Source organism: Pundamilia nyererei, unplaced genomic scaffold (assembly GCF_000239375.1).
Source record: "Pundamilia nyererei isolate P.nyererei 1_Seehausen unplaced genomic scaffold, PunNye1.0 scaffold00173, whole genome shotgun sequence".
Taxonomy (NCBI): Eukaryota; Metazoa; Chordata; class Actinopteri; order Cichliformes; family Cichlidae; genus Pundamilia; species Pundamilia nyererei.
In genome coordinates this window covers 1,018,234-1,030,552 of record NW_005187574.1, presented here as the reverse complement: position 1 = coordinate 1,030,552, position 12,319 = coordinate 1,018,234, and the positions used below count along the sequence as shown (strand labels likewise).

Sequence of the window (12,319 nt, the reverse complement as noted above, 5' to 3'; positions counted from 1 at the left end):
GGGGCCACCGCTCTAAAAGATCTATCACCTCTGGTTTTAAAATATGTTCGAGGGACTACCAACAGCCTTTGATTAGAAGATCTCAGGCTGCGAGAGGGAGTGTGGGGTTCTAAAAGATCAGAAATGTAAGCAGGGGCATCACAATTCAAAGCTTTAAAAGTCAAGACCTTCATGATATATCACAGATGAGATGACAAGATAAAAAACAATATACTGAAGCAGTCGACAAAAACACGGAGCAGCAACAGCGGCCAAGCCGAACACAGGCGCCATGTTCATCATGTACATGACGCTCTTCTGTCTTCTTACATGACATTTACTTAACACAGCACCAATACCACCTCTCCTGGCCTTGCTGGTATAACAACACAAAATGCCCTTTCTCACACCCATCCCACTCCGTGTGCTTTTCCAGAGCAATAAACATGAACTAACAATGCCTGTACCTGGAAATAATAACTGTTATGCATACCCATACACGTATATATATATTTATATAAGCAAATGCTTCGTTACAATATCACATCTCCTCCCCCCTTAAGTCAACTACTCCTACTTGTCTACAAACAAATGCTTATACTGAAAAATGCTTAACAAGGAATTAACACATAACTATGGTAACCATACAACTTTCTTTTTTTAATGTTAACTAGGAAGATACGTCCTTCCTGTGAGATCAGACTGCATTGTTTGCTCTATTCCTGGAAGATCTCATTCTATCTAACAAAGTCCATTAGAGTCTCTGGTGGACGTCTCTCTCTCTGGGAACGTTGCAACACTGGTGCCACTGAGGAGTCTACAAGAGCCGGAGTCTCCGGAGCATATGGTAGCTCCTGGGGCTCCGATGATGGTTGTGGCGTGGTGCCCACCCCTGATGGCAAGCAGCACTCAGGAATGGCTTCCATGTCATGTAATGGCTCCACCTCCCTGTCCGGTGCACTAGGAACAGTGTCTGCAACTCATGCTCTCGCCTGATCCACACGTTGCTTCACAGTTTGACCCGATTCGATTGCAACGATGTAAGACCATCGAGGGAGAGATCATCAAGGCCAGTCGATGATCTCACAGTGACTGCTGGAATCCACTTCGGACCATAGGAGTAGTTTCTGATGAACACCTTGTCCCCTGGTGTGAACTTCTCAGTCTTTTCTAGATGTCACGATTCTCTTTCTGTTTGTGCTGCATTTTTGTTTTCACATCAGGCACTAGCAGTGTTGGAGAGTAATGGAATACATGTACCGCCGTTACATATTTAAAATACAAGATATGAGTAACTGTATTCTGTTACAGTTACCGTTTAAAAAGGTGGTATTTAAAATGCAGTTATTACACGGCGGTCTTTTCCTGTTTCATAAGGCTATGAACTCCATATTTTTGGTTTCCATGCTGGTGGAAACCCAAACAAAACACGCATTAAGAGGCTCTAATGTCTGTGTTTCAATCTCGCAGCCCATGTCACCTCTACTTGCAGCCCACATAATGACGTAAAGAAATATTTTAAAAAATTATTCACAAAATGATTTAATATGAAGGCAATAGGCAGAGTGTTACAGGCATCGCCCTGAAGCATGTAGCCTGATGAGCAGTGTAGTCCGTGCTGCAGGGAGAATGGACTGCCATACCCGTTACGGAATACGTTACAAAATACATTTTGGGGCATGTAATCTGTAATCTGTGGTGGAATACATTTTAAAAGTAACCTTCCCAACACTGCCAGTATCTAATGTTATAAAACAGCACTGCTGTTCAGCACTTATACTATTGGCACTACTGATACTCGGTTGTCACAAGAGTACTGCAATGTGATGCCACATACTAAGAAAATGAGCAGTGATCATTGAGAAACAGATTACATACACATAGAAACACAGAAATGAAATCTGAGCCTCACTTAACCTGAGTTCTGCTATTCCACTTTTCCCATCATGGCAGGAACATAAGGATGGACAGGAATGGGCCGCTAACAGAAGCGACTGCAAAATGTGAAAAAGTACCAGCAGATGCATCCTTTGTCAAATTAACCTTACAAAAAGACGGCCTTTTGTATATCCATGTTAGTAGCCCTATCTCTCTGATGTTGTTTCCAAGGTGCAGAGTGAAAAGGAATCCCAGATTAGCTGGGATTACGCTGCTTACGAGTGGCATGTAATCCCACACTTCAATCAGAATAACACATTAAAACATCGGGGCCAGCCTAAGGCTTTTTGAACCTTGTGGGGGGTCCGCCTGTGCACCGCCTCCTAATAGTTTTGTACATCACATCGCAGCATAAGCATTAAACAGTCCTGCTAATGTTTTCACACACACCATGCTGGGGGTGGAGGTGGTTGAGAGGAAGAGGAGTGAAGGGGCACTGAAGTATCGTGGTTAGCACAGGACGGTCAACATCAGCTGGAGCCTTTGGAGTTTCCTCCCACAGTCTAATGTTAGGTTAACTGGTTGAGTCCATATCATTATAAGTAAGGTAATACTAGTGCAGACATGTTAATTAGATCAAAATAACATTACCAATTACACGGAAAATGACACCCGTGACAGCACTTTATTGTATCAGTGAATTAACGAAAACACCATTTTTACTTGTTTTACTGCCCCATAAATGCACATCACCTCAAAACTTTAAAACTGTACTGCTACATTACAAAGTAGCACAAAGCAACATACAAAGCATGTCACATAACTCAGCAGAAGCACACTGAGACACCACATACAAGCACAGGGCTCCTCTCTGAAGGTGATGCAAAATGATGCACATCCACACCGCTATTTAATGGGTTCTACTTTAGACTCAGATTTAGTTTAATCATGCTGATAAACTAAATGAACGCGAGTGATCACATACCTGAGGAAGTCTGATTATGAAATCATGACATAAAATAAAAAGGTTTTGTTTAAATTAAAAAAAAACAAAGTCATGAAAAACGTGGTGATGTGGTGGTTAGCAACTGTTGCCTCACAGCAAAACTGTTCTGTTTGGGGCTTTCACAGGTTCTCTCCGGGCACTCCGGCTTCCGTCACATCCAAAGACTGTGACTAAGTTAATTGGTGTGTTAGCCCTGTAATAGACAGGGCGTGTGCCATCTGTTTCCCTGGGACAGCAGCTTCAGCCCACACAACATCAAATGGATAAGCAGAAGAAAATTGATGGGCCTATTTCCAAGCAGACATTTGGAGATTTACTGAAACTGCACTTAAACATGACTCCCAACTGTAAAATTGTATGAATTAACTAATGTGTGCTTATCTACCCAAAATGTTAGTAATAGGAACACAAATTTTTTGGCACACTACCAGGAAAAAAATACATGAAGATGGTTAAGGCCACATTAAGACAAAAAATATTACTGATCATTTTGAGAATAAAACTGAAATTCTAGTCCAGAAATTCAAGGAAAAAAGTGGAAATACTATTTTGAGAAATGTGGAGCTTACAGTTGTTTCAAGGCAAACTGCTGCTATACCCTGTACAAAATGTCTTGTGTAGATGAGTTAGTGAAATCATACCTCAGAGTCAGTTTTAGTTTCAAGGAAACGATTTAAACACAGTGTGGTGATAAGGGGGTGAAAAAAGTCAGTGCAGAGCGTTGCATGTAGTCACAAGGGGAAAAACACACAAACATGGATTTGTGCAAAATGAAATGTTGCCAGTGGACAGGATATCGTGCAGTAAAGAGGATGGAGGACAAGACATGATAAGACAGCTGATCAGTTTGTGTCGCTGACTCATCTACACGAGGCTGTTTGTACAGGGTATAGCAGCCTTGAAACCACTGCGTCTCCATATTTCGACGTATTTCATCTTTATTCTCAAAATGATCGATAATAATTGTTTCCTTAATGTGGTTCTTTTTAGTGGAGGAAGCATGTTTCCATAGAAACAAGCTTCCATACTATTTGCCGTTTTTCCGAGCATTTCCACGACTGTCTGGCTCAGTGTTCCACAGAAGTGAAGGGAGATAACAACGCTGTCATTACTTTCCTGCCCTGTAGGTGGCGCCTTGTCACAGGGTCGATGAAGTTTAGACGCTTAAAAAAATCTGCTGGCTCCCGAGATCGAGAACGCGCTGTGAGTCGCTTCCCCAGCATGTGTTTACTCCTAAAAGTTCCTGTCACTGTACTAGCAGGACTATGTCTGCTGTGACGCCTCCTGTTAATGGCCGGCATGTTTCTCATCGACGTGAGTTAGAAGAGCTACCAACGGAAAACCGGAGAAGACAGCATATTCCTCCGCCTGTCCAGGGTGGAAGGCAGGCACCACTGCACAGCCAGCGGCACCGGGTAAAGCGGCCGAGCGGCGTTTGTTGAGCTAGCCGTAGCCGCCTTTTTCAGATTTCATGCTAACATTGTGGCAAACAGGGCCGAGTTGTCAAGATCTGGGAGCGGTTTCACCGTGTTAGCCTGCCGTCAGGTTTAACTTTGTTTTTGAGCTTTATCTGTTGTCCTAACGTAAACACTTGAGTCAGATTCCATTCAGATGTTATTTTATTCGAAGAATTAAGCAAAGGATCCGCGGACAGGACAGGATATAACTTAAGTCGGGATATTATAGAAGCCATGTAACATCATACAGTATGAAGTTAACGATCCCGTCTTTGTGTCAGAACACGCGATTGATCATTGAACCCACAGTAAACTTGACCAGTGGCAGTGGGCCCTACTTTAAATATCACAAATCCTCTGTTATTTCTAATTGTTTTCTTTATTATTTCATTTAATAAAGAAAACTGCATCTATTGTGGTGTTATTAGTTTAGTAATCGAGTTTTTAATCGACTGCTGCCTTATTAATGAGCAACGGTAAATGTTCCAAAGTGGAAAAACAGGCATTTCAAAACTGATCTGCTCATTGTTTTGTGTTTTGGAAGTTTCAGTGTTTTAAAATTTCATCCAACGTCTGTCAAAGAAACATTTAATATTTTACAGAATACACTTTCCAAATGCGAAAGTAAATAGATGATCTCCAATAATCGGAGGCAAACAGCCCTGACAGCAGCGTGTCTGCATGTTTAATGAGAGAGTTGTCAGCACTCTGAAGCCTGTGCTGCTGAAAACGGATGTTGTAATGCTGTAGATGTTAATAATAATTCAGTGTCCAACCTAACAGCCCCATGTCAGTGGCTCAGAGCCCATGTACATTTTATTGGCCTGTAGAAAGAAAAAAAGCCTTTATTCTTATATTTTTCTAAAGCATTTGCTCTCCGGAGTGTAGGAGGACCCGGTTCCACATTAAACTCTCATCATCACTGCTGCTGTTGATTCTTCCTGTTGGGAAACTGGTGGGCTCTTTATCCATACTTTCATTATTGCAGGTCTGCTATGGTTAGCGCTATAGAGTGATGCAGTGAAACAATGAATTTTTATAATCGAGTTATTCCAAGTACTCGATGAATATGCTTGAGTTGAGTTTTCTTCTATATGAACTATAAATGTGATGCTTTTTCACACAAGTGCAGCCGTGGAAATGTAAGCTCGTATGTAGACGTGATACGTGCCAGTAAGCAAAGCTTTGCTTGACAAAGGTCCATTAAATGATCTTACTTTTTGAGCGCAGTCTTGGCCTCAGTAGATGTGAGTGTGTTTGGCAGGGACTAAACCGGGCCTTGCTGTATTCTTTCCCATCTCGTCACCACTGGTTACATCTGTAATGCAGTGTTTCCCACAGAATTATGTAGCATTTGGAGCTGTACCAAAGGCCGGGGCCACCCACAGACACTTTTTAATTCATTATAAATACTACCACATTAATCGTCATAGTAATTTGTATCTTCCTAGCTGAATGGATTCAGCATTAAGCTTTGAACTGTATCTAAAGGGACACTTACTTTATCCTCAACCAAACAAACACGAACACACATAATCGTGTTTGATCAGCGTGTTGGTTTGTCTGTAGAAATGCCACGCTGGAATGAAGTTTTAGCTTGACTTGTCCAATCTTGTCGAGTCTTACTAGTCCTACTGGTTGGTTTGCTGTCTTGGGTGAGATGCTGCCTTTATGGAATCTGAACTGTTACAAAAGTGGACAGTATGAGAACTGTGCAGCACAAATGGAGGCTGTGGAGAGAGACTGAACTACTACACAGTTAACTTCTGCGTAGATAGGCTTCTAGACTCAGCTTGTAGCATGTTCCATTAGGTGCTAGTACCAGGTACTTTGTATTTTAAGTACCTACTCAGCTGGGGTTGCAAGCAGTCTGAGACGATCCACAAATGTGACATCAGAGGACTGCATGTCACTGATTGCCTAGTCATTGGCATCACTAGATGAGGCTTTTGTAGGACACAACTTTAGACCACAAAAATGGGAGCTCTACTAAGTTGCCTGACTTTCTTTAAATCATAACAGAGCGTCTTTTTTTAGCTGCAGCAGAAACTGTTGGAGCACACTGCTGAATAAGAGCAGTTCATTAGTAGATGCACATCCAGTGTGATAGCCACACTGCTCTTTAAACCGGTCAGCTCACTTCTCTGGCTAAGCTAAAACAACAGCACATCATTACAGATACAAAGAAGTAACTGAGCGTTATAATTATGTGCTTCTCAAAGCTTCCGCTGTCACTGACTGTAGCTCTCTGCAGATCTCCACAGTGCAAACACATTGTGGCTGTCAGTTTCTCTACATACTGTCTATGTATAGTTGAACATTTTTATTTACGTTTGCTATTCATCTGTTCACAAGTTGAATTATTCTGAGTAAAAGTAACGTCTGAGGTCAAGCGTGCGCGTACTCGTTTCTCACAATGTTTCTTTTCATTTTTTCACTTAGTCGAGTAAGGGGTTGACAAAAATCTTCACAATCAGACATTTTCTTGCCCAATATATTACAGGATGCACTATAAGCTGTCTTACATTTTATACAAGTGTTGCATTATTTTACCTGCCATCTGAATTTAGGAATTCTTAAATATATCTTCGCCTCCACAGACTGATGTCAGCCAGAACCGCCCTCGAACTGATCCCAGTGCAACCTGGTCCCGCACGAATGATCCCAGTACCAGAGAGCCTCTGTTGGACGACTGTGAGCGAATGGGGACTCTGTTTGGTTCGCTCAACAAGTGTCTGCGGGGAATGGGCTTCAGCCAGATGTACTTTGGGGACAAAATAGTGGAGCCGGTCGTGATCGTCTTCTTCTGGCTGCTGCTCTGGTTCCTGGGCATCCAGGCCTTAGGACTGGTGGGAACTCTGTGTATTATCATCATCTACATCCAGAAATAATGTTGATGATTTGAGTGGTGCTTGGTGAAACTCTGGAGAGGCCTGTACTTATACACTCTTGGTGATTTACGATGCTTTATAATTGTGATTGTCCATCTGGAGCCTTCACTTGCTTTCCACAGTTGATGCAAACAATGGAGACTGATTAAAGAAAAACCAGCACAGAGCCAGATTAATGGATTTGATCATCTTGCAGTATTTACCACAGAGGACGCGGTGTCAGTTTGGGGTATTTTTGTGGCTGGTTTGATTGCATGCACGTTTGTGTTCATGTACATTTTTGGGAGAAATATTAAATGAATCCCACAAAGATGATTCACTAATGTTTGCAGTGCACAGTTCACTGTGAATTGTGTTGAGTGTAATGCTAACAGTGTCTCATTTTGGGCCGGATGTGGTTGTGATTGTGTGTCTTTATTTGGGCAGAGAAGGGCTGAGTGCATGAGTGATGTAGAGGCCTTCATGCTGTGAGCACAGTAGCTGAGCTCTGGCTCATCGTGCTTCACTCAGTCCTCATTCTGCATCCACATGTTTCTGCATCAGGACAGAGGAGGAGAATCCCGATGCATGGAAGTTACAGTGACCTGATGGGCTTCCAGTGTGTCAAAGATCATTCCACAACGACACAATCTGTTGTGTGTTTTCTCAGCCTGCACAAATATGGCGACTGTTTTCTTTCTTTCTGATTTTACAGTTGTTACGAAGCAAATTGAAATGTAATTTCCAATGTGACAATAATGAGACTCGGAGCTGCACGATGTGACGATGTGACGATGTGGAATTTTGACTTTGACGCATACCTGCACCCTCACACAGCCTGCTGAAAACAAACCGTGTTGTGCATGTTTAAGAGTAACGGTAACATGAACAACTTAGCGGTTACGCTCAGATTTCAGGTTTATATGGTGGAATTGTAATAACAGCGCCCTCCTCTGGTTGAGTCCTGCACTACACCTGGCCTGTCAGATTTATGCAGAGAATCGCTGTCAGCCTGCATGCCCACACAGTGCATTGTCCGTTCTAACAGAATTTGCCTTGATATCAAATTATCTAAATTGCCATCGAACTTTGAACTCCCATCAGCTCATCTGAAGACTTTATCGGTCATGCTAATAGTGAACACAGCCCGTAATCTCTTAATATCGTGTCATTGCCAGAAACGCCTTTAGTCTCCTTTGCAATGATTCTGCAGGATTTTATTAGATGGTTAAAATTATTTGAATAGATTTCAAGTGAATATCATTAATGGAGTGTTGTCATCCACCCACATAGTATGACATGCATGCTGCTGGGAAAAGGAGAGAAAAGAAGAGACTGAAAAGTTTATTTCCGCCTCCAGGATGACAAGAAGAGAACACACAGTTCACCACAATGTAACCAGTTTACTTAAGAGCGAGGTTATCTGAGCACGTAATGATTTAGTGGTTCTGGAGTTTTTTTCTTTGACTTGAAAGTGGAAAAATTAAGCTAGAATGATACACTGGCGAACTTTGAGGACTAATTCCTGCCCCATGCAGCTGATCAGAGCCACTGCATGGTCTCTGTGGGCAGTCGAGTATTTCACCGCAGTCTTCCACTTTGTGTTTGCTAGTGTGGTAGAGTCGCTGTGAACATCAGGCCAGGATGTTGTATGTTCCTAAACTAAATGCGATAATGAAGATATTGTTATTTTGTTAAACACAAGTGTGTGACAGCGTGTTCAGCTGAAATCCTAACATCACACACTTTAATGTGTGCTGTGCAAACTAATCTGTGACCTCTCGGGTTTCCAAAGAGCTGAATGCTTAAAACAGCAAATGCTGATGTGAGTAAACCCTGGACTCGCCTTTGCTCTTGTCTCAGGTTATTTAAGTATATTTGTGTTCAGACGTGCAGGTGTCTACATTAACTACACTCTAATCATGGGGAATGCATAATCACAGATGGTAAGCTACTGATTTCCAATGGCCAAGCTACATTTGTCCCTCCTTTAAGATGCTGCAATCAGCTATTATCAAAAGAAAGTATTTTTCATATGGCAAACATGTCATCTAATGATATTCCAGTGTATTAATAAAATGTTTTTAAAAATATTCTCTGGTTGTACTGTGTTTAAAAAAAAAAGTTATTCCCAGAAAGTAACAAATTACTCTTTACTTAAAAAAAACATAAGTAATCACACCATGTAGAAAGTAATTTGTTACATTAGTTCCATCATATTTTTGTTACTTGGCAACTTAATATGGAAAGTTGTCTGCCATTAAACAGCACAAGCTTACAGTAAGTTTGTAGGTCTGTAAGACTAGGAGGAGATCAAAGTGCCAGGACATTGTGAGACCACACACTTTGAGCATCGAGCTGCATCTGGTTTGGATGTCACGTCCGCATGTTGTCTTTGCAGGTGCTTGCAGAACTTCAGTGTCATGTTTTGCAGCAGTAGGTGTTTCTGCACTGGCACAGTTTATACCTTATTATCACATTGTTTTTCATTTGTGTAATAACTGGCTGTAATACTCACGTCTGCTCTCCTCCAAAGCGGTACATCATTGCCGCTTGAATGAGCTGAACTCAGGCAGTTGTTGCAAACGTTTACCTTATAAGCCCCAACAGATCATTTCTATGCATCTGTCATTCAGATTATTAGTACAGCATGTTTTATATATTTTAAATCTGTATGCAACAGTCCGTAGTAGTCATCAGGGTAGACAGTCGGATCCATTCTACAAGTGAAACGTTGTTCTGCACTTTTCTGTGTGTGAGCCCACAACTACAGATTACATGTATTCACAGTGGATGGTAATCAGCTCGTGCTAAGCTGTCAGCGTGACATACAAATAAACTATAATATAAATCTCAAATATTTATACACTTATGGCAAATTGAAGTAAATGTAAATGTAGGTGGTATTTCTGTCGAATGTACTGCTTATTTTTCATAACTGCAACACTCTGAATACAGTGGTTCGCTCGCTAGGTTCTTTTCGCGGCCTCGCTGTTTCGCAGATTTTTTGGGGGGAAAATGTGAACACTGTGTTATTGGTTTGGCTGTCAAACATCTAATACACCATGGATCAGCCTTCGCCTAGTCTCCCTGATGTGCACTTCTTCTGTTGCAACACAGTATTTTATTCTTTTGTATAGTATGTTATTCTACTTTATCTTCTATTCTATTGTTCTTTTCTTAATTTTTGCTGCTTTTAACTTTAACTGTCCACTTCCTGCCATGACCAAACAAATTTCCCAGGTGTGGGACTAATAAAGGTTTATCTTATCCCATCACATCAGAGTCACCCCGTGGTATTCTGAAGACAAGTAAAGACAATAGATATAAACACAGAAGCAGCACAGATTCCTTTTGGCACAACACCGGCTTTCACGTCCTCGGGGGACGTAGCCCTTGTACCTTTTTGACTTTGCTGTGTGGGTATGTGTGTCAGTGATTTGAGTGTAATATTCCCAAATTTGTGTGCATTTCATTTCCAATACCAGTTTTGCCTTTTTGATGATACGAAATGTTCTTTTTGTCTCAGCTTTTGTTGCTTTGCTGTAGTTTCTCTTCACACACATGCCCACAAAGTTATGGTTGATGTGATACGATTTACAGGAGCGTAAAATCTTCACGTATTAGTCAGATCTGTGGTTACTGTGGATGAATCCTTACTTGCATTAACTGTAAGATGAGAAAACAAACACACTCAGGTCTGCTGTAGCTGCATTCTTCTAAACAGCTGGTGTGGGTATGTGCAAAAGCTCAGTATACAAATGAAGAAGTCACAACAGGAAACAGTCTTTTTGAGGATTTTTCCACATTTCCAGATGCAGCAACCTTCCTGTTTGTCATCTGACAACCTGAGAGAAGAACAAGCTTCCCACCTGCACTGCCGGGTTACAGGACGTGTCAGTCAAAATGATACCAAAGATCTGCGCAAAATCATTTTCTGACACCTTTATTCATTTACAAAGAAACATCAACATATGTTGCAGCCTATACAGATGACTGTGAGCAAAATGATCTGCAGATGAAAGTGCATCGTCACACAGATCGACCTGCAGTAACACAGGTGTACACTTTGATATCAGGTAAATGTTTGAGACCAATAAAAGTTGAATCTCATGGTAACAAAGATCAATACAGTCAGAACACAAAGATAACATTCAAAGTTTTAGTTTTAAATTATGTATATGCAGATAAACATACTGCATACACTAACATTTACAAGCAATGTACAGTATATATATACAGTGCACTCACCTCCACAAACCTGTGAAGGCTGAAATATTCAACAGGAGTCAACATACAAACCTTTTCAAGTATATCTGTCGGAGCGATTTTCCTCTGGAGAAATTCTGACACCAATCAAAATTTAAAATAAACATTAAAAGCAGCGACCTGTTAACGCTTTAGAAACAGCTGCTCAGCTCCAGCGGAACGATCACATCTTCTACCACACTTGACAAAGCAGTAGTGCACACACTTTACTGTACACGCCAGACTTCTGGGACCACATCATTGTCATGTCAGACCTGTAGACACTTCACATGAGAACTGAAGCTGAGCGTGAATCAATTACTGAGCTTATATTTCATGAGTTAAAGAAATTAACAAACTACGTTTGGCATTTTGAGTCCGACTCCTCACTGACTGAGATTTTGAACTAAAAATAAACAGACAATTTCAAGACATCACACTGGACAGGGGCAAGCTGCTGTGACTTTTTTTCAAGAGTTATTTATTGAACTCCTGATAAATCCAGCTCAGTGTCCATTGCCAGCCTCCAAGAGGATGCGGCTGGGCTCAGTGAATTTGGCTGTGACGATGTAAAACAGAGCGGGTCCTGGCACGAGGGCCAACAGCGGCAGGTCCTGTTCCAGCTTGTCCAGTCGGGAGATCGAGATGATGCCGTATGCATGCAGCAGCCAGTGGCTGAACAGGACGATGAGACGCTTCTTCTTGGCAACCAGATTCTTAAAAGACTGTGTTCAAAGGAGATGGGTTATGGTAAGTGGACAGAGAAGAGAAATAACCCATACACATATGTCAGCTTCCAAACGCAAACAAACATGTGCAGTAATGACAGCAAACCAGACAGAGTCCTGAACATACATGCATACGTGTGTGTGTGTGTGTGT

The 12,319-nt window shown here is 41.5% G+C and overlaps 3 protein-coding genes across 7 annotated transcripts in view; 1 reads left to right on the top strand and 2 right to left on the bottom strand.

Annotated features, from left to right (window-relative positions):
• Nucleotides 1-2,095, bottom strand: part of lrit3b (leucine-rich repeat, immunoglobulin-like and transmembrane domains 3b) — a 15,882-nt gene extending 13,787 nt beyond the window's left edge. For all 4 annotated transcript variants that reach the window (XM_005746142.1, XM_005746143.1, XM_005746144.1 and 1 more), the window contains exon 1: nucleotides 1,897-2,095. In XM_005746142.1, coding sequence (XP_005746199.1) covers nucleotides 1,897-2,006 — 110 coding nt within the window. In that variant the 5' untranslated portion in view covers nucleotides 2,007-2,095. The remainder of the gene's footprint in view (nucleotides 1-1,896) is intronic.
• Nucleotides 2,096-3,902: 1,807 nt separating this feature from the next.
• On the top strand, nucleotides 3,903-7,521 carry fam241a (family with sequence similarity 241 member A). Its single transcript, XM_005746141.1, has 2 exons — nucleotides 3,903-4,278; nucleotides 6,921-7,521. Exons 1-2 carry the CDS (start codon nucleotides 4,129-4,131, stop codon nucleotides 7,209-7,211), a joined length of 441 nt encoding a protein of 146 aa, XP_005746198.1. The 5' UTR covers nucleotides 3,903-4,128; the 3' UTR covers nucleotides 7,212-7,521.
• Nucleotides 7,522-11,120: 3,599 nt separating this feature from the next.
• Nucleotides 11,121-12,319, bottom strand: part of jkamp (jnk1/mapk8 associated membrane protein) — a 10,912-nt gene continuing 9,713 nt past the window's right edge. For both annotated transcript variants that reach the window (XM_005746139.2, XM_005746140.1), the window contains one exon: nucleotides 11,121-12,163. In XM_005746139.2, the coding sequence (XP_005746196.1) occupies nucleotides 11,945-12,163 (219 nt within the window). In that variant the 3' untranslated portion in view covers nucleotides 11,121-11,944. The remainder of the gene's footprint in view (nucleotides 12,164-12,319) is intronic.